Here is a 27790-nt window from a genome sequence, read left to right on the forward strand (position 1 = left end):
AAGACTCATATGTCAGGTTGACAAGCTAAAATGTAACTCTTTCCCTGGACAAGGGACCAGCAACCACTGGCACCCAAAGATGTATTCCAGCTCTGAAATCTGGCATAACCTAACCTGCATATTCAGAAGATTAAAGGATTTGCTACTGTGTGAATCAATGGAGGAAGCAAGAACATAGCATTTGTAGCTATAGATAGATCCATGGCATCAGCTTTAATATCTTTGGTGTCACATAACTGATCCATCTGTCTGGCACTAAAAAAGTCTGTAAATGTCCAGGTTTGATGCCATATGCTGCCCCTGTATGCATGCCATCACACAGTATATACCTGCCAGGCTGCCCAAAACAGATTCACCTGTTCTTCCCAAGTGAACTTCTTCGATGCTATCATAATTAATGGCAATCTGCAAGAAGCATCAAATGCATCATTTTTCTAATTGTAGACGGAGTGTGCTTTTTAATGACCCAGCATACTCATTATTTGGAATTAATTGGTTTTGACCCATTCGAGTAATGTGCTTCAAGATGAAAACATTGTAAATGTGTAAGACAGGAGGGTTGCCAGTGTACATCTGGAGCAAGAGACTTGGTAAGGCTCAAGGCTGTGCTCTGTCTGCTGAGAGCCCAAAGAAATAGGTCATGTACAGGTTTAACACTTTACACATCACACAGCAGCATCCTCTGGTAGCAAAAGAGCTCTAAAAGCATTAATATATTATGGGCAACATAGCTTCTGAGGCTGAACAAAATCAGGAGTCAATTAAGTTCATTTGACTGTTCTTTTCCCTTCATTTGGTTAAAGGTATAAAATCTTCAGAATTCCCTTATAATCTAACGTAGTTCATTCTGTGTAATCTATTATAAGTGTTATATATGTATATTATTTATGGCACCAAGAACATTTCTGTGAATGCTACTGACCTCTCAACAACATAATTCATGGTTATGGTAATCATTTTCATAGAGAGTCATAGTTTGCTTGGAAGAAATACAGGTATGGGAGTTATTATCCAGAATGCTCGAGTCCTGGGTTTTTTTCACGTATTTATACCTTAAATCTACTAGAAAATCATGTAAACATTAAATAAACCCGATAGGCTGGTTTTGCTTTCAATGAGAATTAATTATATCTCAGTTTGGTATTGTTTTATTATTACAGAGACAAAGGAAATCAATTTGGATTATTTGATTATTAGGGAGGCAGCCTTTCCGTAATTTGGATTGGATAACGGGTTTCCAGATAATGGATCCCATACCTGTAGTGTTTTTCCTTAATTAAAGCCTTTAAGTCTCTCATTCTTATGTACCCCACACACCCAAGAACCTAATGCTGTCCACATAATATAGACTGACAACCAGGCAGCGGTGTCCGCATATCTCTTTGCCCCATACATGCATTCTTGTCCTAATTGGGAGGTAATTCTCAAATTTAGAGTGAAGAAGAAGAAATGGAGAAAGGAAGATTATCCATATAAAAATATAGAAAGAGTAAAGTCCTATTCACCAGAGCCTCACTGTAGCTTTGTAAATATGGTATAGAATTGTAATCCCATGCACCACTTTCATGAATTTGCAGTACAATTAGCACACCACACTAGTTTGTCATCTTACAAAACTCCTGCTGTATACTGCAGCTTCTCTTTTTATTGCTTCAAGCATGTGCAGTAATATTTAGAGAAGTGTTGGGCAGAACACTGCAGTTTTTACAACAGAGTTCCCCACACACTGTCTTATATGACTGAGTTTCGTATGCACTTCCATATAACAGTGTAAATCAGAGTGCTTTTCCAAGCACTTTTGCAATTTACATACATTTGAATATATAATTGCAGTTTTTATACTGCAAATATCAAGAATGTTTAATAGAAGCACCAATTGCTGTTCTGTCCTGGTAGGGAACGGCTAAAGCTTAATTTCCGAATACACATGCTTCCCTGCTCAAAGAATGGAAAAAACTGTTGTTCAGCCATGGCTTATCCATATGTTGCTGAACTATGTAAAATAGCTGTATGCAGCATATGCAGTTTGTTGGCAAAGGGGTGTAGGGATGTGTTTTTGCAGTTGATTCCATTCCATTGCATTGTTTTAGCATTAGATCTGCTGATACACTGATGTGATGCTAGCCTGTGCTGCCTGAAGCAGTGTGTCACAGACAGACGTAAGAAGCACAAAGTAAATTGCTTAGTCAGATCCTGACAGTCATTGTGTCTTCAGCTTTGCCAGTGTGTACGGTAGCCTCACCTGAGCAGAGGAGTAAATAACAGGAGTGGGCTGCTGCCTTCAGATGGGAGCAGAGTATTGATCACAGCATGATTTCATTTTAATTGCGCAGTGAATGTCCGCATTCCCCAAGGCTCACAAGGCTGCAGCCTGCAGAAGCTGGATGGCAGGGCAGGTACAATATGTGGAGTTCAAGCAGTTATAGTTATAACACTCTGTTTTGTCTTCCATTGTCAGTTTATTCCATGCTGAGCTGTTTTTAGGGTAGAGAATATGCAATTAACACCTTAAAAGGCTGTGGCACAAGTTACAAAGTGATCTTGCTATGTTAAATACAATTGAGATAAGGGAGACAGCCTGATTTTTATGTTTTTTATTCACAGGCAGCTTGCTTGTGACAGATCAGCCTCACTTTCTGTCTACCTTGAAGTGTCCCTTAGCTCCATTCAGTGGTATAGGGAGCATATCCAACAATTGAGGAAAGGGGGGCCCCTTAGGCAGTCAGCAAGCAATGTCATGCTGTCACAAAGCTACCTGTTCAGTGAGTCGCATCTGACAGCAGCCAAAGACATATAATATTAATATTTAATATCTGCTGCACAGTACTGTTTCAGACATTATTAAATGTACTTGATTTTATTTCAGTTATTTTTGCTTATGTTTGTTGCTGTTCATCCCAACCTGTTCTTTCTTAAAGGGGATATAAACTCAGCAGGTACCACAAATTCAGTCACAAATACAAATATTCCGCAAAAAGATCAGCCTTACTAGCATTGGGTTAGTCACACCACTGTAGACAATGCAAATGCAAGTGTAGTAAGCAATTTCGGTTACAAATCACCTTGGTTTGTTTTTTTTGTTTGCAAAATTCTTTTCTATAATTCCAGCTTAAAGGAAAACTATACCCCCAAAATGAATACTTCAGCAACAGATAGTTTATATCATATTAAGTGACATATTAAAGAATCTTACCAAACTGGAATATATATTCAAGTAAATATTGCCCTTTTACATCTCTTGCCTTGAACCCCCATTTTGTGATGGTCTGTGTGCTGCCTCAGAGATCACCTGACCAGAAATACTACAACTCTAATTGTAACAGGAAGAAGAGTGGAAGCAAAAGACACAACTCTGTCTGTTAATTGGCTCATGTGACTTAACAAGTATAGTTTGTTTGTTTTTTTGTTTTGTGTGTATCATGACTCATATGATCCAAGGGGGCTGTCCTTATTTTTTAAAATGGCGATTTTCTATTTATGTACCCAATGGTACATACTATTAAAAAGTATATTATTATGAAAATGATTTGTTTACATGAAGCAGGGTTTTACATGTAAGCTGTTTTATGCAATATCTTTTTCTCTTCTCTATATTTCCCTTCTCCTTTAATACCTACATCGACTATTGCATGGAAATAAACAGAAAACCAGAACAGAATTTCTTAAACAGGAAGCCAGGATTTGTATTCAGTGGGCCACTGGCCTTTCAGAACTGGGGAAATGTTTTATCAGGAAGTTAGCATTAAGAAGCCAGCCCTAATATTGCAAGATTACAACTCCCCACTATGCTTTATTATAGCATGTAGGCGTATGTTAGAAGTTGTAGTTCAGTTTAATTAGAATGCAGTACCACAGTTTGCAAAGGTCGGTATGCCCAGTAATAACCTAAATACCATTGTTTTGTTTTTTTATTCAGACCAGCCAATCTTAATGTTGCATTCTTTCCTTGTGCCAAAGTCTGGATTTTTTCCCTTATTTATTATTATGGCAAGGCAGCCTTGCTAAAGCTCTCTTTATTCTCCCAATGTGCTGTGATTCAACATAGCGTGAGAAATTTCAATAATGGGACTTGATTTACCTGTTAGCCGACATCCACTGACCAGAAAGAGTATACTTCCTCCTGACTTGTGCACCTAGGCGGATATAGGAAATTATTATTACAGTGCCTAGTAGCAACACTGAATGATAGTATGTTAGAAATGTTCATGCAGTTGCTCTATGATACTGGTTTTAAAAGTCGCCTGATATGATCCATCTGCTTTAATTGATAGAAGCATTGCAATTGTATGCTGCACACCTCCATGACACACCCAATTGTGGGAACAGGAAAAACTGCCACCCATTTCCACACCTTTTGCTGTCAGGCAAACACACAGAAATCTTCATTCAGTATAATTAAATTCACTGGAGTTGGGCAAAAACATTCACACACGCACCCAAAATGCAGATATAAAAGCAGATTATGCAGATTATTTACACATATATCAATATACACAGACAGTCTTCCTCTGTTCATATGTACATGTACACCCCTAATTGTATTAAAGTCAATAATAGCTGTAGGAAAATATACACATCAGTTGCAACTTCTGCTTTCTAAACCTTGCTGAAAATCATTTCTGAGAAAAACAGTAAAGTATAGGGTATAACACAACACTAATAACTGGCAGATAAATGTATTTTTATTTCTTTATACAGTTTGATTTGTGGTGAGGGTATATGATATTTAATAATGTGATTCTTCATTAAATTCCTGTTAAACTTTTCTTAAAGTATGATTTTTAATGGAAAGGTACAATGGGGAGAATAAATTCACTCTGTACCTTTATGCAGTACCTGCTGTACCCCAAATATCTTTTTTTATAAAGGTATGTTGAAAACAGATATGTTGATTAAATCTCTCTGCGCTATTTAAAAGATAAAATAATTCATGCAAATAATTATCCAATGAGTAGCATAAAGCAGTTTATACAAATAGTTTGTTTATGAACCATGGAAAGCAGTTCAAGCAAATGACTGAAGAAGGAAAAGCATGTTTTTTTTCCAGGTATTTATTTTATCAGTTTTCTCCAATAAACACTTCAAAGCCGACAGACTGTACCTCCGAAAAAGTAAGCCTTAAATCAGCATTTCTTAACCTCTTTTTTTTCAGGGGACCCAAATTTAGTTGTAGAACTAGCTGCTTGATTAATGGCTCTTTTCTATTGTAGGAGAACATTTCACTGCATTCACAGGGGATTGTGGAGGCCAAACCTAAACAGTATTAAGGCCGATTTTGTACCAACCAAGAGATTAAGAATCCCTGCCTTTGATTTAGGTTTGATTTAGAGTACGAAAAGTTAGTAGTAGGACCTGAATCTAAAGAAAGAGCATGGTCTATATTTTTTTCTGAGACTGTGAGCCTCATAAGATTATTGCTTGTTTGGTTCCACCCTCAAAAAATTGCATTTTTTTCTTCTCTTTCTCTTTCCCCTCTCTGCACTTTTTACCACCCAGATATTCCAATGACAGTCCAGATCAGGTTGTGACATGACATGGAGCATTTATTCTTTAAACAACATATTTATTTAAAAAAAATAATTATATTTTTGGTAAGAAACAATACAAAATCTACAAGCAGTTTGTTGGCCTCAAAGGACTGAATTAATGGTTCTGTATGTAACCACAAGGGCCAGAAAACAGAATGACTGGGCAAGGGAGATAAGGACAATTAAAGCCCATGGCTCTTCACACATGAATCAGAATGGCTATCCACTAGGCTACAGCCACACTGGGCCGATTGTTGGCCTGTGGATAAACACAGGCCAATAATCAGCCCCTATGCTTGCATCGTCGCCAAAATAACTACTTATATGTTTCAAGGGTGAAATCCGCTCCATGTACAGGCACCCGGGCCAATACAGAGGCTCCAGGTAAAGACATAGAAGAGAGCGATACAATCAGGGGTTGATTCAGTCCAGTGTGGCCAAAGCCTTATGGGTGATCTGCTCACAGTTTGATAAAGATCCAATGCCCAGAGAGCTGGGGTTGTTCTCTCTGGTAGTACAGGCATGGGAACTGTTATCTGTTCAGGACTTGAGTTTTTCTGCATTAGGAGTCTTCCATCATTTGTATCCCCATAATTTCTCTGCTTAAAAATAATGCAGACATAAAAAAACTCAACAGTATTGTTGTGCCTCTGACAAGCATTAAGCATTAGTTGGGATCCCGTACAAGGTATTGCTTTATTAATACAGAGGAAAAGGTAAACAATTTAAAAATGTGAATTATTTCATTAAAATTTAATCTATGCGAGATTCATGTAATTATGTAATTCTGAGCTGTCTGTATAATGGGTTTCCAGATAACAGATCCCATACCTGTATTAATTATTTTTGGTTGTTTTCTTACTCCTTTCAGAATACAGCAATGCATTCTGATTGTTCTTGACAGCCCAGAGCAGTGTCCGATATAAACCTAATAAAAGAGAGGAGGCACTCAGGCTGGAAGTGGTTAGAGGCAAACAGAAGAGATATTCTCAGTGCCTGTGGATGAGACCTGCTGTTAATGGGCCAGACAGTTATCAATTTCACCCCAGTGCCTCTGATCTGCCATGCCTCTCCCTCCTTCCCTCTTTTTCCTCTTCAACATGATTGTCACTGCATTCCTCTTGTGATAAGGGTGACTAAGCGCATCTCCCTGTGGGCTCCACTTGTCTCAATTAATACTGTTGCTATGATGGTTGCTGTTTGGATTTAATTAAAGAGACTCATCCAGGATATTCTCACAAATTTGCTAACCAATAACATATGAAGTCTCTTTGTGGTTTCAGTTTCTCGAAATTGTAGCATTTGGTCTACTTTGGCAGACAGCAGTAAAATAAATGGGTTTAGCTGAACAACTGTCAATTAAAAGAAAAATATGCAAACCGCCGTTGTATTAAGTTGTTTAATTTTATGGCAAGTGAAGTGTGGAAGGAGGTGGTCATTATACCTCTTGGCCTATAACATGCAAATATAACTAGATACATGGGCTTTTGCCCAGCGACCAGGGAAAAGGAGGTAAGGTAGGGATTTAAAGCTACAGGGGCCTATTAATCTTATAGGTCCCTACACTTACAATAAACATATAGTGCACTTGCTACTGTTTTGTGCAACCTTTCACACAGCCTACTGTGCTGACAGATATTGAACTGACTTTAAGCTTAGGGCAAAGTTCCCTGGAGTGTTTTAAATCAGCACATGATAATTGCTAAATCAGGTCAATTAGAAGCAATTAAAACAGCCCATTTGACTTTGCTAGTGATGAACACATTTCTTTGGCAGCCATGGCTTTGCGGCAAAATTCAGCTTTTTCGCCATATGTGAATTTTTTTGCAAAACTGCAGCATAAAAATTGCACTGGAAAAATTTGCTACGACAAGAAAGTCCCCAAGGCAAAAATGTCTCAGAGACAAAAAAGTCGCCATAAGACATAACGGCCATTGCCTTTAATGTACTTGGACAAAAAAGTCGCCTTAAGAAAAAGGCCCATTGACTTTTATGCATTTGGACAAAAAAAAATATGTTGCACATGAAAAAATGTTGACAGCCATTGACTTCAATGCGTTCCTCAAATTTTTGCAAAACGGTACAGATTCGCTCAACAATAGACATTGCCCTTAAATTCATAGCATGTCTGGTACTGTACCTATATTCTGCAATCACTAATAATATTTTAGTGTTAACAATCAAAGGGATGATTTGGGTGACTGTAATACAATAATGGGTATACAGGCTTTTGTTAGACAGAACTGTCTCTGACTTAACTGTGCAATTATGTGGGTTTCATCTCTTTCTGATTAAACCACAAATGACTCCACACTCTTGGCATATCAAATATTCCGGCACTTTGGTTTCAGAATGGATTTATATGTTATATTCAGCACAGAGAAAGGAAAAACAAAACATAATAGACATTGAAAATATCAATTAGTCAATTCTGATTTTATTAATCATTACAGCTGTCCTCTAATACCTTTATACCTTTTTGCACAGTTCATTATAAACCAGTTGTCAGGACTGAGAGGATCAGATAACCATCATTAATGGGAAATTATTCCTCCCCAAACAAGCTAGAATCCAAGAACATTAATGCCTTTCTTTGCTTAAAGGAGAGAGAAAGCTATTTTAAAACCCTAGGTCCCCTCCAGCTGGGTTGACTCGTTTGGCTTGATGTCCTTTTCCCAGCAATCGGATAGGGTAATACTGGGGGTCCAGTAGTGTGATTTGGGAGGGGATTTGGAAAGACCTACAGAGGAGGCCAAGGATTTTAAAAAGAAAAGGCTTTTGTTTTCCTCTAAGTCTCGCTCTAAATATAAATATATATATATATATATATATATATATATATATATATATATATATATATATATATATATATATATATATATATATATATATATAACAACAGAGGGGTCGGTGCACACAGAGCACAAAATGGATGCCTAGGTGCTGGAACCATTAAACATATTATGGAGATAGCAAGAAAGGTCCGCACACACAGGACTTGAGTGAAGAAAAAATTTTTTGTTTATTCAACGTTTCGGCCCAGTCACATGAGCCGTCTTCAGGAAGTGACTTCCTGAAGACGGCTCATGTGACTGGGCCGAAACGTTGAATAAACAAAAAATTTTTTCTTCACTCAAGTCCTGTGTGTGCGGACCTTTCTTGCTATCTCCTATATATATATATATATATATATATATATATATATATATATATATATACAGAAATACTTTTTAAAAAAAGAAATCTTGCATGAATATCCTTCACACAATTTTCTGAAATACAATCCTCACAGACAGTTGTACTTTGACCATGACAGGCGATGCCTTTATTTATCAAAACATTTCAAAAAAGTGAAATCATTTAAGGTGGCCACACACTCTGACTTGCCAGTTATCTCCGTTTCGTACGATTTACGGGCCGTATGTGTCCTGACATTTTTTCGTGCCATGGCGATTGGTAGTTCATATGATCGGACAAAATTTCTGTCGGCTACAGATTATATCTCTGCATGTATTGCCGATCTAACGATATCAGTGCAAGAATGTCACCAGCTTTTGTCCAACATAACCTTTTCGTACGATTGGGGGCAGAACATCATCTGATCTGTTCTTTTACTACTTTATTTGATCTAAATTGTTAGTGGCAGGTTGGGAGATGGCACTGAACGATCGTTCGTCATATATGAAGCTAAATCTGCATGTCTATGGCCAGCTTTAGCCAACAGGCTGATCCAACTGGATGGCCTGTAACTGGATAATCAATTGCCATTTTTCTGTTTGTAATGATGGCTTTGGCTCCTTTACTTCAACAGCAGTTAGTGCCTAATCTGCCTTTTAAGAAAGGACATCAGCATCAGCTCATTTACACCATAGAACAAAGTGTGGTATTTACTTCTGCAACCCCTGCTCCTGAATGCTGGGTCGTAAATGGTTTCTTTCTTAAGTTATTATTTTGTGCAACTTTACTAAAATATCCCCAAAATCCATCCATTCCACTTCCTGTTGGCTGCATGTAAGCTCTTTGGTAGAGCATGGGGCTCTTAGTACCATGCACTAGAATGCCAGCCAATCAGCAGCTAGCCGGACCCGACAGGGAACTACAGTATACGTTTCCTTAGTTGAAGGCTAGAGCTGTAATAATCCTCCCACATCCTTTGTATCCATACACTATGCTTCTTTCTCACCACTCATTTGTAACACAGCTACCAGAATTGATCTATAGGCATCTCCAGTAAATTTGTCATTTTTAAAGCTGGAGATCAATTCTTGCCAATGTTGAAATCAGGCACCATATATTCTTCAAAATGATCTACATGATGGTGAGTTTTGAAAAGTCTTAAATAAAATTTCACTAATGAGTTATGTGGATATTTATGGCCATATAGTTAATCATGCTTTTTCAGAATGACTGTATTGTACATGCACGTTGGCCATTTTCATTTCTGGCCAATAAAAAACAGGTTTTGTTCTTCAAATAATTAGTAATTACATTTAAATTCATGGTTACCAGTTTTTGTAACATATGCAAATTTATTGTTCAGGCGTGTGTGAAATTCCGATCGCTATGTGGGCTCTCTGGCAGTGATGCTTTCGGTATGTGCGTGGAGCAGTTATTTGTCATCTCTTGTACATTACACATGTTTTTTATACCCACAATACAGATGGTAGGGAAAACATTCTGATAGACTGGAGTTATATAGTTCCAGAGTATGACAGACTATCAAGAGATTTATTTTCCCACTAGTTTTTTTTTTATATATATATTAAACCTGTCCTGAGAACTCCTTGCTGTGTTAAATTAAAATAACTTTGCAGTGATTTCTCACTGGTTCCCATGATGTGCAAATATGGCCTGGCTGAACTACAATTCTGAGAAAAATATGCTGGTGAGATATGACTAAAATTGTATTATGTTGCTTACACTACAATAAGCAAAGTTTATATTGCATTTATTTAAAAAGATGTATTACATATCTAACCGGAGTTACCAATTCCATATAGGGATGGCTAAATCTAAAATACTCTGTGAGAACAAATTGAGGATGGCCAAACACACTCATGAGTGCCTAAAAGCTGTGGTACAAACTGGGACAAACTTTGCAACTTGTATCATGTCAGTCATTAACAGACATGTTAACAGACATTTTAATGCACTTGCATTTTTAGGAATTCACACTGATTTAACCTTCAGCCGCTTACCTTAACATGCCAGTTGTCTGCTGTTGCTGGTTTGCCCCTGACTGTCAACTTACCCTACTATTGAATGCATTGAAAAGTCACAAAGCTGGGGGTGGAGCAGATGTGGCCAAGACACAGGGGCCCATTTATTAAACCTCAAATTTGTCAAGTAGAGGCAAAGGCAGATGTCTCTGAAGTTGTTTCTTGACATTGTGATCTGTGCTGTATAATCCAAAAAAGTAGAGTTTTCGACGATAATCCCAAAAATCCAATAATGTCAAGTTTTCAGAGCATCAATCGTACAATACACATCGAAACTCAATTTTGGCGCAACGTTTTTACACAGAACAATTATTGGTAAATGAGTTCAGTTCATGGAAGGGAGTTTGGACGACTTTGTTTTCATAAAAAACTGATATTAATTAGAGTTTTCGTAAATATCCCGTATCTTTGCCTTAATTCCAGAACAGTAGTGCATATGCAAACACAACACACGTATAAAATGTATAACTATATGTATTCTTAATTACACATTGCAAATTGTAATATCTAATGCATTGTGCATTGTAAAAGACCACATTAAAGGAGGTTTCTGTAGTAAGAAGTTTAGCACACACTCTACAATGTGCAACCTTTTTTTTCCGGTGGCAGGTTGGTCACTAGATACTTTTCAGGGGTTTGCAAAATCAGTACTGAATGTGCACAGAGGAAAATGTGATACTGTTCTTATTCTATTGATATACTATTCTTAACCTATTGATCTTTGTTACATTCTTCCATTAGTGTTAGTTTTCACTCAAATGGCTGCACAAAATGTCAGCTCTATGCTAATGTGCTCTATTAAGAGCTTAATTTGTCTTTAGATGGGACATGAGTGGTTTGACCATAATGTAGATGACCTTTTTGAAATTAAAGATTTATTTAATTGGCACAGGAATTACTTCCCTACCATAACACTAAACCTCAACATTGACAATTTACTAAAAGGAGAATACAACCAGTTTTGTGGGGTTATGTTATAAAAGGCACTAACTTTGTCCAGCAGCAGTAACCCATAGCAACTACGTAAAATTGACTGGTCACCTGTTTAAAAGCTAACATCTTATTGGTTGCTAGGGGTTACTGCTCCTGGCCAAGCCTAGTGTTTTTGATTACATACATTTATTTAAATTTGCAGTAGTGAAAATTCTCTATTTCTCCAGTGAGGAGGACAAGAACACATTTTTGCTGAGAGAAGATTCTCCAGGTTCAGGCAGGTGAAATACCATTTTAAACATAGAGCAGCCACTCTTCAATCTCATTATCACTTTCTCCATGCTAATTTTCCACACACATAATTTCTTCATGGGGAAAATTTCTGTAGAGAATATATAGAGGAAAATATACTGGCAATTTTTCACAGAGCATTTACGCATTAGAAAAAAATCACCACATCTCTTTTGAAAAGGTGATGATTTTTAGTGAATATGAGATGTGTTGTGAAAATACACCTGGCGAATGGAGTTGGAAATAAGGGGAAATTAGACAAGGAGAAAATTTGCACTTTAGTAAATGTTCCCCATGGATCCAGATGTAGACAGGGATCTTATAGGAGGAATCCCAGCACCTTCTTCAGCCCACCCCAGCTCTACCTCTGAGTCTGAACCATTCAAACACCACTTCATTTCCATGGTGCTGGGCCCTCTTTGGAACTGTGGAACCAGACAACTGTCCAGGTTATCCTTATGGTAATCTGCCACCAATCAGGAGCAATTCTCTTGAGATGATTCTCTTGCATTGGGGGACATGCCATGTAAGGCACAAGACCCAAAGCAGAATGCTTTGCCAACCACAGCTTTTAAGAAGAAATTCTTGGGTCATGATGCGCTTGTATCAAAATAGTCCGTGCATTTCTGGGAATTAAAGTAAACTGTGAGTCATATAAGGCTGGCGTACATAGAAAAAGGGATCAAATTAGTGCGTCTGCCCCTAGGCTGTCCGCATAAAAAATTCATAGATGTTTCCAGTGCTTCATAGATGCTGGGTCTCAGATAAAAAGTTACTGTCACATATATTTGTCTCACCCAGCTACAAGTGTCATAAAACTCCAGACTGTCTGCATGAAAGTCATAAGGGACTCATTTGTGGGGTAGTACTGAAGTAGTGCAAAAACCCTGCCACTAACTATTGGTGTTTTTGACACAAGACAAGGTCTGAGTCTTCTCTAATGTGGCACTTTATCAGGGGCGGCAAATAGTTGCCGCCCCCAGTTGTGTGCCCCCCCCCCTTAAAAAAGATGGATCAAAATAAGCAGTTTCGTGCCTGTAATATACTATAATGGGAAGACCTCCTGACCTGGTTGAATACATATGGCTTAAATTGCTTCCGTTGATGAGCATATTTATGCATGAGCCAAATCATGAATGGAAGGCATTTAAGCAATGCATGTTCCCTAAAGTCACATGTCACTCAGTTAAAGCCAACTACAGATTTAAACTGATTGATCTTGATGCAGTCCCAAAACTAAATCACTGCTACAAATAGCTTGTTGTGGGGAGACAAACCATCATGCCATCTGAATGATATCTGTTGTTAGTCTTGTAGCTTGTAAGCTCTAGAAGCTCTCTTTAACGCCTGTTACGGTCGGATATAATCTGTATGTGTTCTGTTCTGTACTGTGCAATATTTTGGGGGTGTATAAGCACACACAGCCCACAGATTTGGGATCCATCTTAAAACCTGTTATCCAGAAAGCTCCGAATAACTGAAAGGCTGTCTCCCATAGACTACATTATAATCAAATCCAACATTTTTAAATGATTTTCTCTGTAATAATAAAACAGAAACTTGTATTTGATCCAAACTAAGATATGAGTAATCCTTGTTGGAAGCAAAACCAGCCTATTGGGCTTATTTAATGTATACATGATTTTTTTAGTAGGCTCAAGACACGGAGATCCAAATTATGGAAAGACCCCTTATCTGGAAACCCCCAGGCCCTAAGCATTCTGGATAACAGATCCCATTCCTATATATATATATATATATTTATATATATATATATATATATTTATATATTCATATAAAATGTGTGGCTTGTGGCTCATGGATAATGATAAATCTGTTTTCAAACATAGTAACATAGTAAGTTAGGTTGAAAAAAGTTTATTTAACCTTAAGTCTATATATAACCTGCCTAACTGCTAGTTGATCCAGGGGAAGGCAAAAAAACCCAATTTGAAGCCTGTCCAATTTGCCTCAGACGGGGAAAAATTCCTTCCTGACTCCAAGATGGCAATCGGACCAGTCCCTGGATCAACTTGTACTATGAGCTATCTTCCATAACCCTGAATTCTTGCTAAAAAGCCATGCAACCCCTTTTTAAAGCTATCTAATGTATCAGCCAGTACAACTGATTTAGCGAGAGAATTCCACATCTTCACAGCTCTCACTGTAAAAAAAAAACCCTTCCGATCTTCTAATCGGAATGAGTGACCTTGTGTCAGCTGGAAGGACCTACTGGTAAATAAAGTATTAGAGAGATTATTATATGATCCCCTTATATATTTATACATAGTTATCACATCACCCCTTAAACGTTTTTTCTCCAGCGTGAATATCCCCAATTTGACCAGTCTTTCCTCATAGCTAAGATTTTTCATACCTTTTCCATCCTTCTCTGGACCCTCTCTAATATAATAATGTCCGGTTTGAGCACTGGAGACCAAACAAAGGATGTTACATGTTAGGCAGAGAAGTCACTCTGGAAACAAATACAGGTGGTGTAGAAGGATGGTTACACAAACACACATGAATCAAGGCAGGCCCGGACTGGCAATCTGTAGGTTCTGGCAAATGCCAGAGGGGCTGCTATAAGATGTCCTAGAAAGTCAGTATTTAGTGGGCTGGTGGGGGCTGTTTGTGCCTCTGTGTGGGCTGATTGGGCCTTTGTGTACCTGAACTGCCAGGGCTTATTTTGGATCTCAGTCCAGACCTGAATCAAGGATTGATATGCACCTTATTCTGAATGATGCTTTTATTCAATGTACTTTAATATTGTGTATATAATTGAATGCCTCTAAAATGATTAATAAACTGTATGCAGTGCTTCTTTTATTTAATATTCCCCATAAATAAATATAACCAAAGTGAACTCATTGTTTGCCTTCCTTTGCTCAGCTTTTCTTTAAAAACTCAGCTAAACCCTTACAATTTCCTGCAGAATTGTCCCTACTAGTATTATTCAGGCTACAGGGAATGAAACCTAGTGAATTGTCCCTTGTATAGAGAGTGCCATCTACATCCCCGGTCAATAGGCCATTCACCAATAATGTCATGGTGCACCCTTGGACAGCTAGGCCACACCCCTTTTAATTTGGGGCATATTTATCCAAGTGTGAAATTGCAAATTTGATGAACTACAGTGTTTTTTGCCAAGGCTAAAATTGAGTAATACCACAATGGAAAGTGAAAATAGAAATATTCAGCCCTTCTTGTTTCTGTTGAAAATATAAAATACAAGAATAGTAATTGGCATATGCTGCACCAACACATGTTATCTGACAGAATGCAAAGTGGATGCATAAGAAATCCAGCACAGAAATGGTTAAGGGTTCTGAAATACCAAAACAAAGTAAATAACTTCTTTTTGAAAGAGCCAGTGACATTTCTGACACAATGTTCTGCTTTGAAAAAAAAATAGCTAGAATGTCAGCACTAAAGCTTGACAGGACTTCTGCTGTTTCACAGAAAGGAAAAGACAGCAGCAGAACTGTAAGTATGCTCCTCTTTTTCAGCCTCAAATGTATTGCCATTTGTTTAATACATTTCTAAATAATCCTGGATTTTTCATGCACTCAGGGTTCCTTATTCACTGCAAAAGTTATGTATATAGTTTATAACATAGCCAAGTAGATAAGATTAGGGATGTGAACAACAACATTCTGCTCTAACCATCAAAGATGTATTAATAAATAAGGACAAACAGTGATATCTGCTTGGTGACTTCTTATTGGGAATAACTAAATCTAAAAAGTAGCGGGTGCCTTAGCCATAGAGCTAACTCACCATCTATGTCCAGGAGAATCAAATCCAAAAAGAAATGTATCTGTAAATCCTGCCTTTTCTACTTAGACATTTCACAAAAGTTGCCCAGTTCACCATAAAAGTGCATCCACATTGTAAATCACTGCTTTTATTTATATTTTATACATAGCTTGTGATCATAAACGGTTTAGGTACGATATTATTGATCATTGGCGTTTCCTGTAACAACTAAAAAAGAAAGATATCTCTCTTCTTATAGATGCTGTTATTCAGTGAAGAAAATGTATTATATTAGTGATGCTTCTTTAAAAGATTTCAATTCTCCAAAATAAAAACCAGGCTTATTTGGCACGTGTATCAGATCAGCCACCTGTAAATGCTATGAGATCTGACCAATCAGCCAATGTGTCCCTGAAACATCCATCTAACATCTATGGAATTAAAATGAGCGTCTTTTCTTAAATTGCTACCAAACATGCAAAATTTTCAAGAGAAAACCCTCTATCTATTATTAAGGTTATTACATGCTGGGAACTGTAGCCTAACAACTAGAAACTTTTAAAGCTTTTAAACACTGCACAATAAAACTTCCATTGGTGGCAATAATACCAAATAAGAATATAACATTAAATAAGGGACAGTGGTCTAGAGATACTTACCTGCTACCCATTTGTACTCCATCACATCAGCCAGCCCTGCCCTCCATTTATTCTATTTGGCATGTGCAATCCATTTGTAATTTAACCTCTGTAATATTCATGCAGATTGCTTTAGCCTATTCCAGGCTCACCCTGAATAGCATAATATGAGCTGTCAATATACATATTACAAGATAAGAAGAGTGTTCCCCAGGACAGGCTGCAGCAATTTGAGCTAGTTAGCTTGTCAGTCCGACCCTTAAATTGTATGATTATCTTTGCACAGGTATGTGGGCATTAGAGATGCTATAAGCAGCAGTGTAAGGAGAAAGCTGCAGTGATACCACCAGATAGCCTAGAGATGCACAATTTGAGGACCTTTATATACCGCGAAACTACAACTCCCAGAATGCCACTTCTTTTTTTAGCTGGTTAATGTCTCACTTCCACATAACCGTATATGGAGGAGGCTAGGTCTCCAATCTCAGTTGGTAGGTTGCAGTTTGAACCTACTGATTTGCTTCCTTCTCAGATCATAGGATTTATTTACCAAGTGAATGGCACAGTGGAAATTGTACTAATTGGCACACACCACCATGTTTATTGCACACTCACACCCTGCCCTGCACTTTGTTGATTGGCCACTGGTCTTTGTGATCCAGGGGTGAGGCATGTGGGTTCCTGTTATGCAGAACTGAGAACTACTAGTTGTGTTGTTGAGTTAAATATTAAGTTTTATGATTGAGGTGGCATTAGGGAACACATCCACATGTGTGTGTTATTATTATGTATATTTGGTTATTTATTCCGCTGGGAATTTGTTCAGTTCAGAAACATTTTCCAATTTTAGTAGTTTGGACAAGGAAATGGCAAAAAATTACGACTTTGTTGAGGTTCTGCTCATGGGTAATAGTGACAATATGGCTTCCCATGGACTGCATTTATGCAAATAAAACATAGTAAATGGATTTATGACAAGGAACCTGAACAAGTTCAGACAACTAAATTAATTAAGGTATAGTTTAAGATGTAAAGAAATGTGTGACAAACTTGTTTGTTTTTTTTTATTATTATTAGAGAGTTAATTTAGTTAGCATGAGTAAATATATTCAAGGTGAATAGAAAGTCTGAAAGGAGGTTTCAATATCACCACTGAAAAAGGTTCTTAAATGATGTTGTTATGTAGGACTTCCTATCAAGGGTGTGACTAGTGGAGAAGTGGCTGGGTTACAAAAGGGCTGAAAGGCTTGATTGGTTTAGGGACTTTAATATTTGACATTTTTGTTGGAATTTACGGACTTGGAGGTCCTCCAACTATGAATGTTGTTTTGGAGTTTGCGTATCCCATTATGTACCCTAGCTTTCCCAGAACCAAATCCTTTTTTAATACTCATGCTTCAAAGCAGTAGAGAAAAAGTTGTCCCTGTAGTTCCCCTAGTACAGTCACGCAAACGGCTCCTTCAAAAGACTCAATTATGACCTGGACATCAGCTTCTGTAAGCATTTCTAAATTGGGCCGTTCGTCTGTTTGTGAAATTGTGTAGATAATTTAATTTCTAATTATAGCTTTCCATTTCAACATCTTTTCTGACTGCATGGGGACTTAACAAATCACTCATAATCCTTTCTTTCTATATTTATCTCTTTGAATGCAGCTGGAATGTTGATAAACACACTGGACAATTTTCTGTATAACAAGCCTGGCATACATACAAGGTGCACATATATGGAATTCACATTCCTTCTGTTGTTCCACTTATATGAAAGCTCTGGTTGGGGCTCATGTTAAGGCAGAATTTGTGAGGTGACGCATTTTTGTTTTGTTCCCTTGTAGCTTCTCCTTTAATGGCGGTTGAAGGCTGCAATGAGGCGTTGTACAGCCATGTCATGAACGAATTCTGTTTGCAACATTTCGAGATAGAAATGGAAGAGCTGGGAAAGAAGCTGTGGTGTGACTGGGGAGAGACAGCAGGGTGAGTAGAACAGTATATATGTCACATGGTGATCAGGTGCCACGTCTGATGCAAGAACATCTGAGATAACTGATGACAGCACTAAGCACCAATGATATATTTTACAGGATATTCACGGCTATTGTATATTATAACAATACTTTACTGGTCAAGTCAAATGGCTTCTACTAGACCAAGGGCAAGCATTCTCCTCGCCCCCAATTTTTTTCCCTTTCCAGGTCCCCACTACCCAGGCAAAATTGCATTGTCACGAGTGACCCCCGATTTTGCGTGCTATGGGCAACATCACCGGTGATGTTTGTCTCCAATGGTAATAAATATGCCCTGTAGTGTGTACATTTGTGTGGGGATATTTACCCAAAGAAAGAAGCTAATTAGTCCTGGGTAAAGAAAGGAAATAGTGCCCTAGATGATAAATGTAGGAATAGGGAAACTTTTTTTATCAGTTGGATTTGTTTTTGCAATTTACATTTTTGAACTTTTATGATAGTGACAGTTATACATTGCTAATCATGAACTTGAGACTGTGACAACCTCTTCTTTGGGGGTCATTTGTAACTTATATATACTAATACGTATATAGATACTTTACATCTGAAGTAAGAGGCATAGTTATAGCAACTTGTGGAGTGTGCAAGGGAAATATTCTACATTGCCAAACACTCATTTTAGATACTAAAGCAGCAGCATGACAACTTACACACAGCATGTTGGGAGATTTCATTAAGGACAAACCCCCTCTATGTTAATGACAGAAAGATATTTAGTATGGTAGAGGGACACAAAACAGCTAAACATACACAACTTCTTTTTGGAATTACATTTTAAATGTGTTTTAAATCTATAAATGTTTAGCCAGACTTTCTTTTATCGAATTTCTAGCTTTCCCTCCAAAATGTAAAGTTTTAAAAGGCAGCTGTAAGCTAAAGATGTACTAAACATAAGGGCATAGCCTAGCTGACATATGTCAATTCATGGTTATCTTTCTGTGTATAGGCTACATGTTAGCTGTTAACTAGTAGCCTACATGTTATCTGCTGGATCTGTGATGGTAGTGCCAATATGGCAGGGTCTGTGATGGTAAGCCTTTAACATACCTCCCAAGTTTTGGCATGCCCCTAGTCTGACTTTACCACGCCTAGTAATACCCAACAATCCCCCTGGTCTGCCAAATTCTGCTTGTTGGTCTGCAATTCAGAAATGTCCTACAAAACAGGATCAGGATCATATTATATTTATATAATATTGAATAAGAAATAACACCTGGGAAATCTGTTTTACTATATAAAATATTTATCTTATCAAACTCTTAACCAAGAACAAGCATATGGAATTCCATTTTATTCGACCCAATAATAGAGCACTGATGTTAGGGTTACTAAAAAAAGAATATGGTATACATTGTATTAATTGCTTCTGGCTGAGAAAAGGAAACTAAGCTGTTATAAACATAAGGAAATGTTCCACTAGTTCGCTCATTAATATGATACCAATTTGCCAAATATTTAAAGCTATTAAAATGCAGTATCATTGTGATACTGAAAGTATAAATGTTTCCCTGGTAACAAGAAATGGCTGATGAAGTGAGAAGCCTTTATCTAATCTCCCTGGTCATAAAACGGCTTGTGATGGCTACAAAAGAACTCATCAGAATAGGAAACGTCAAGATTCAGTATTCCGTATTATCGCGAAACCCACATTATCAGATATTGTTAGAAGTAGGAGGAAAAAAAGACATCAGACAGAATTTTAATTTCCTTGAAAAACTGTCATTATTTGGTCCTGAGAAGTGTCTCTACTATGGACCAGACTGGAAGGTTTGCATAGCAAAAATGTGATGATTTCAAAGTGAAAAATTCACCCACCTGGGCCCTAGGGTGGATTTACAAGTTAAGATTCAACAGTTTTGGTCCAGTTTTGATTTTACTTTCAATGTGAAATAAAAGCTGAACATGGCAGATATTAAGTAATTTGAGGAGAGGAGGATTGCAGCTTTGGAGTGACACTTAATAGAGGGCGAATATTCACATAGATTAGATTTATTCCTTAAACTATTCCTGGTCTTTTCTGTTTTTCCCTTTACTGCCAGTCCACCCCTTTGAAAAAGCTATAGGTGAAATGTGCATTGAGGTGGATTCACAGTGATGTTGAGGTGAGTACAGGTGGTTGCCTTCATTTCGTTTATTGTAGGCTCTCAATTTTGTGCAATTATGTTTATTTTACTTATGCCGGAAGGCAACTGGGGTATTGGGCATAGATTCCTTACTAGATAACCTACTAGCAATATATGTATATATATATATATATATATATATATATATATATATATATATATATATATAAGAGTACCCAGGTACTCAATTAAATGTGTTAAAGGGGACCCGTCACCCAAAAAAATTATTCAAAATCATATTTTATCACATTAGTCAAGCAAAATGAACTTTAATTACACTGTATAAATTATTTGAATCTTGTTTCCTTCAGTCTGGGAATTCATAATTATAGCAAGCAGGCAGCAGCCATTTTGTGGACACTGTTATTAAGACAAGACTTGTATCATCTCAGAATCTCGTTTGTGCACCAGAATGGGGGACCTGATGTCCATTCCCCATGCCCTGGGTACACAATTAAATGGTAAATAGAATGGGGGAATGTGGGAAGAGCAGTGACATCTAGGAAGTGCTGAATGGAAAGTGAAAGTAATTGTCTGCCCCTCCTCTATGCCACTGGCATAGAGGAGGGGCAGACAATATTTGATTGACATCTGAGATATTTAAATGAGTTTACAACAGCTATGAATGCTTTAATAAAAAATAGAAATTGGATTTCATGTTTAATTTGAAAAGGACTTTTATTATACAGATTTGTGTGTCTGGGTGACAGGTCCACTTTAATATCTTTACCTTTAGTGAAACAAATGTATTAATGCCACACCTAACACATTGCTGTTATGTCCAGTTTTTTTAATATGTATTTATTTGTATTTTAAATTTGGAATAAATAAAGTGTGTTTTACCTAATATATTCCCAGTAGTGAGACCCCATGTTTAAGTAATTCTCTGCTATACAAATTCTTTTCTTCTTAAAAATAGTTCCAAGAATAACAAGGACAGACAATAAAGGGGTCTTTCACAATTGCAAGTGCAACTGTCATGTTCTTTCCCATAATGCAGTGGAATTGTTTCCCCATGATTCCAGCATAATTCTGGTTGCCAGTGGGACATGTGCATGACACAGTTGTGGACGATGCATTAAAATAATATAGTTGCACTTGCACTGTGACCCAATCAAATGCAATTTCAGAGAAAATTTAGTTTTTTGGTATAATTTTTGCTGTTTGTACGTTTGTTACAACTGTGCTGTTTCAATGGACGCAGGGCGCTGCCTGATTCAGATGTTGTAGTAGCTCCAGGGTTCCCAATTCATCAATAGGCACAACTTTGTGAAATTCAGAACAAGAGGCAAGAGGAAGCCAATGGTGCCAAGAACAGGCAGTGCCCAGGTCACAATATAGGGTCTGTAGGTTTATTCTTAAGTTGAATTTGTATGTAAGTTGAAACAGGTACATTTGCCTATTAAATGCAACAAGGCAGATGTTTGTCTTAACAAAAATCTGTATAATAAAAGTCCTTTTCAAATTAAACATGATTTCCAAATTCTATTTTTTATTAAAGCATTCATAGCTGTCAATCAAATATTTTCTGCCCCTCCTCTATGCCTTAGGCAAAGAGGCGTGGCAGACAATTACTTTCACTTTTCATTCAGCACTTCCTAAAAGTCGCTGCTCTCCACACATTCTTCTCTCACACATTCTTCACGTTCTCTTCACCGTTTAATTGTGTAACCAGTGCATGGGGATGGACATCGGGTCCCCCTTTCTTGTGCACAAACAAGATTCTGAGATGATGCAATGGCTCCTGCCTGCTTGCTATAATTATGAATTCTCAGACTGAAGGAAACAAGATTCAAATAATTTATGTAGTCATCATTAAGTTAATTTTGCTTGACTAATGTGATAAAATAGGATTTTGAATAATTTTTTTGGGTGACGGGTCCCCTTTAAGTATATACCACAATGCTACCAAATAGGCAATCTGCATGGCATTTCAGGAGTATCTAGGAGAGCAAAAAGTTGTTCTTTTCCCTTTGAGAAATGGAGCACTTCTCCATTAATAAGGAGCTCTATGCTGCAAAAGGGTAAACAAGGTGGTTAGTTCTACATATCAGCAGTGACATAGTTTAAGCTGCATTCTGTATATTGAAGGATTGTGATTAATAACTTCCAGGCTCCAGGGAAGCGATTCCAAATGTAGGCAATGAAATTTGTATTGAGTCGTGCACTGGGAAATACACCCTTTTTCTTGTTAATCCCATAAAACTTTAAATAGAAGCTAATGCAATAAGCAATGACAGCGTGTTCTCCTTCTCTTCAACGCACACAATAAGTGGAGAAATTGCTTTTTCTGCTGATGTGACAGAAGTGATGTCTCTGAAGATGATTTTCTTAGTCTCATAATCAGGTCATTTGGCTGCTATTTCCCCTCCCTGTAGAATGTACAGCTATCAAGGCTAAAGACATACTGATGAATCCACGGAAACCAGTGGAACTTTAGTCTTCGGAAGACACCACTCCAATTAAGGACATTTTTTTTTTTTCTGTACAGGTATGGCATCCATTATCCAGAAAGCTCCGAATTATAGAAAGCCTGTCTCCCATAGACTCCGATTTATACAAATAATTTCTCTGTATTTATTAAACAATACATTGTACTTTATCCAGACTAAGATATAATTAATCCTTATTGGAAGCAAAAACAGCCTATTGGGTTTATTTAATATTTACATGATTTTTTAGTAGACTTAAGGTATGAAGATCTAAATTACAGAAAGATCCATTATCTGGAACCCCCCCCCCCCGAACTTTCTGGAAAACAGGTCCCATACCTGTAATAATAAACAGAAACAATAACTTGTACTAGATGGTAACTAGGGAAGCACCAAATCCAGGATTTGGTTCGGGATTCAGCCTTTTTCAGTAGGATTTGGATTTGACCGAATCCTAGTGCCTGGCGGAACCGAATCTGAATCCAAAAAATCAAGTGACTTTTCATCACAGAAGGAAGTCAAAAATGTTTTACGCACACGCTCCTTTCCCCTCGGTTCCCTAATTTATATATGCATATTAGGCTTTCAGTTCGTATACGGCTGAATCTTTCGCAGAGGATTCGGCCAAATCCCAAAATAGTGGATGCGGTGCAGCCCTGTGCCACATGAATCCATATTGGAGGCATAACAATTCTACTGGGTTTGCATACACTTACATGTTTAAATGTTTTTCAGCAGACTGAAAATACGCGGATCCAAATTACAGAAAAAACTGGAAAAACCCAGGTCCCAACCCCATCCTGATAATAGATCCCATAGCTGTATATATTCACTTAACTTATCACTCCCCCACTTGATCCTCCCCATATTCTGAGGTGAAGAATGTTTTGCCCATTAATTGTTCAGGACCGGTTTGTTGTTCACAATAACTGGTTGGCTGGTTCTACTCGTCAGCATTCAGAGTTGTGTTTTACTCCATTCAAATTGCATTGTGGTTTGTTTTTGGAACTGACAAAAATGCATTTAGCTGCAGTTAAAAAAATCCCATAGAAATGCAATAAATGCATTTATTCACCTTCAGAAATTTTTCACACTCAGCATGAAAAAAATGCCCGTGTGTAAGAGCTCTACAGAAGAACTAGAGCATTACAAAGAAGCTGACTTATGACAGCCGTAGCCCTTTAGCAGTGATGATTTGTGCTTCAGTAGTTCCCATATTTTCCCATAGACAGTTTGTTAAATATTAACATTTATATTTCACTAATAATTAACTCATAAATAAGTGTAAAGACTGAGTTCACACTTTTTGTTTTCTACAACTACTACTTTATTAAAAAGGCAAAATATAACAAATACAAACTAATACATTACTGGATAACGCATCTGACAGCTTATTACTATAGTTCTAAAACATGCTAACTTTATCTAAACTATCTAAACTGACTAATCTAATGAATATTACACTGCTCAGTGCAAATGTTTGTTCTTATTTGTGTGATTTCTTTTTCCATTTATAACTTTTATTACATGCCCTGTTGGTGTTTACATGATAAATCGTTTCACTGTGTATCTGGTGCCTCTTGCTGATTAGATTGTCTCCCTGTAGAGTAAATATTTAGCTTTGTTCTGTCAATCTTTGCCATACAATGATAAATCCTAATTATACTCATTAGACAAAACACTGAAGTTTCAGATAACATATCAATCTTGTAAACAAACTGATATTAATCTCTCCCAGATGGCTTCGAGCAGGGATCCCCAACCTTTTTATAACTGCGTTTACATTCAAATGTATAAATAATTGGGGAGTAACACAAGCATGGGGATGCCAAATAAGTGCTGTGATTGGCTATTTGGTAGCCCCTATGTGGATTGGCAGCTGGCAGCCTACAGGAGGCTCTGCTTGGCAGTACACCTGGTTTTTATGAAGCCAAAATTTGCCTCCAAGCCAGGAATTCAAAAATAAGGATCTGCTTTGAGGTCACTGGGAGCAACATCCAAGGGGTTGGAGAGCAACATGTTGTTTATGAGCCACTGGTTGGGGATCACTGGCTTAGAGGATGGGGCTTGTAGGGTAGGGCATATGTGTAAGTGAGTGTCACACACATGAAGTCAGACTGAGGGGCAGATTTATTCAAATTCTAGAGCTAATTGCACACAGATTGCACATACACCAGCCGAGAAAATGATCCCTGTGCCATTAGCCTAACTGGGAAAGTCTCAGTGGTTTCCAAGCAGTTGGATGGGAAAGTCTATGAGCAGCATAATAACTTTGAACAAATAGTTTTCTATGTTCCTATTAATCAGTAGCAGCACAGAAATAAGAGTAATAATGAATCTGCCCCTGAGTATTGTGGATTTTACAAAACTGAAAAAAAGAAAAGAAAAGAAAAACAACATGGCTACAAAATCTGGTTCTTACTGTGCCATTATTCCATCTTCAATGCATATGGTTTGATTGTATTTATGTAATGGAAATATTATGGAATTAAAGTATAATACTGTTTTCATTGTTTTGTTCTTCGATGCTGGGACTGGTCATGGAGAAAAGTGCAAAAAACAGGCACAAAGCACCATGTATTCTGCACTTTACACCATGGCGGGCCCCTAGAGCTAGGCAGGTGCCTAGGGTGCCTAGCAGGTAATCTGGCCCTGCATATGGATGCTCCCCAGCTTGCACCCGACTGTACAGCACTTAGCACCTTGTTCCAGTTTCAGCTTGAGATAAGCTTCACACACAGGTACCTTCTGAATTTGCGTTTAACGTGCATTAGAATTGTATGTGTTCCATTCTATTGGATACAGACCCGTATGGAAAACTAACATCAGGTTCTTCACTCAGGTGACATGACATATAAACCCAAGTAAAACTTGTATGTGAAGCCTCTGGCTTTTAATTTCAGAAACCACAAATCCACAGTAAACTATAATTTACTGTATGTCTGTTCAGCTACCTGATGCCTGGTGTGGCCTGCACTTTATATATGGCTAAATACATTTCTGATTTTTCACGCAGCATGGTTTGTTTTATGAGATTATTAATATGATTATTAGTTAATTCAAGTGTAAGTTATTGCTATGTGCAAGCCAGCTGATGTTTTCCCCTCTTGCCCCCGCAGGATGTATGCAGATCTCACAAACTGTACAGTTATTTTGGCTGCAAATCTGGATTGTTTCTGGCCTAACCACATGGTGGATCATTTCTTCATAGTTATTCACAAGAAGTACTTCAGCACCTGCTCACTGACAGGACGCCTTCCAGCCGACCCTCCGTTCCCCATTCTTTGTTCCTTCATCTTTGTCCCTGTCCTCATTACCATGCTGATGACGGCCCTGGTGGTGTGGAGGAGCAAACGGAGTGAAGGGATTGTCTGATAGGCGTGACACTTATTCCCACTCTCAATTCCACTCCCTAACTAAAGGTTTGGAGAAGGAAAATAAGACCCAGTTCTCCAGTTTGTATAGAGACAAGACTTCAGGCTTTGCATTAAACAGTCCAGTAAAATCCTGTTGGAAACATCACAGATGCCCTGACTCAGTACGGTACTTGATGTGGCATCAGTTCTACTAGGCTGGGTTTTGACGGGAAGCCGGGGACTCAAGACCAAGAGGCTCTCCACAACAATCGAGGAGCTTAATGAGGTTTTGTTTGCTGAAATTAAATACAAGAAATTAAGAGCTGCCTTCAAGACCTTAAACATGTCATTTAAGTTGAAGAGATCTTTATATCATCAGTCCTCAGGAAGAAGTCACATTGCATATGGTATTGTGCGTATCTTATTCTGTATTACAGTACAGGCCTGATCACTGGACACTCTTGTTCCCATAATAAGCTCAGTGGAGGCGGCCATGTTAGCTGTAGCTCTAATCTAGAAACCTTTGCTCAATGGACCACTTTATAAGTTTGCCTATAATGGAAAAGCTAATTGATTACCTAGGCCTGTCTCAGAGCTCTACATTCATAGCAGTCTATAGGATGCCACAGGAGCCAGGGACTTATGTGCAGATACTTGCTGAGGTGGAAGAAACATTATGAGGAGGCACAGACACTTTGCAACTGCTAGAGTTACCCCCATACATAACCAAGAAGGTGCCAAATCACACAGCTTGGACTTGTGACCAGAGTCCGCTTGGATATGGCAGGAAAGCTTGCTTTCTGTTGGACAAAAAAAAAAACAAGTGGCTTTTCTTGTCTTCTTATTTATCAATATATTGTGTTCCACATAGGATCATCCCATCTTTACCCTTATACCAGAATGGCCAGCTGGCCATGTAATAGCACAAGTCATACATTTCATTGGGGGAGCAATCTCTAACTGGCAGCCCTCCATCTGTCAGAGAAACATTGGCTCACTTCTGAAGGACTGTATGTGCTTTATTATTGATTGAACCTTTCAGTTACACTCCCTGAGAACTTTCTCATGATGCAGAAAAAAATGAAAACGTTTTTTTAATCAGTCAATAAAAGAGTTTATATTCCCTGGCTGTGTGACCAGTTCTAATTATTAGCAATCAGAGACATAAGCACATGTGATGTTTACTAGCGGCAGGATTGGCATGCAACACCAAAGTTCCGTGCCAGTTCCTCTCTCTCTCTGTCTCTCTACCCACCCTTCCCATTTTACGGATTTCTTTTCTCAAAATAAAAAGAATCAGATTATTTTTTATATGTATTTCTGTGAAGTCTCCCCCTAGGGTTTCTGGTCTGATCTGCCCTGAATGAGTAGAAACTGGGATATTTGGTAGATGAATTGTAAAAGTGCTTAAGATACTCATGGTGGAGGGGTTCATTACAAGGCTTCCATGTGTCCGTGAGTCCTTAGTATGCACCTTAGTCAACAACC

General features: G+C 37.8%; 1 protein-coding gene across 1 annotated transcript in view; it reads left to right on the top strand.

Annotated features, from left to right (window-relative positions):
* ramp1.L (receptor (G protein-coupled) activity modifying protein 1 L homeolog) overlaps nucleotides 1-27425 on the top strand; it is a 36721-nt gene extending 9296 nt beyond the window's left edge. The window contains exons 2-3 of the mRNA XM_018236076.2: nucleotides 18203-18341; nucleotides 26066-27425. Of these exons, the coding sequence (XP_018091565.1) occupies nucleotides 18203-18341; nucleotides 26066-26321 (395 nt within the window). The 3' untranslated portion in view covers nucleotides 26322-27425. The remainder of the gene's footprint in view (nucleotides 1-18202; nucleotides 18342-26065) is intronic.
* Nucleotides 27426-27790: the final 365 nt, after the last annotated feature.

The sequence above is a fragment of the Xenopus laevis genome, chromosome 9_10L, assembly GCF_017654675.1.
Source record: "Xenopus laevis strain J_2021 chromosome 9_10L, Xenopus_laevis_v10.1, whole genome shotgun sequence".
Lineage (NCBI taxonomy): Eukaryota > Metazoa > Chordata > Amphibia > Anura > Pipidae > Xenopus > Xenopus laevis.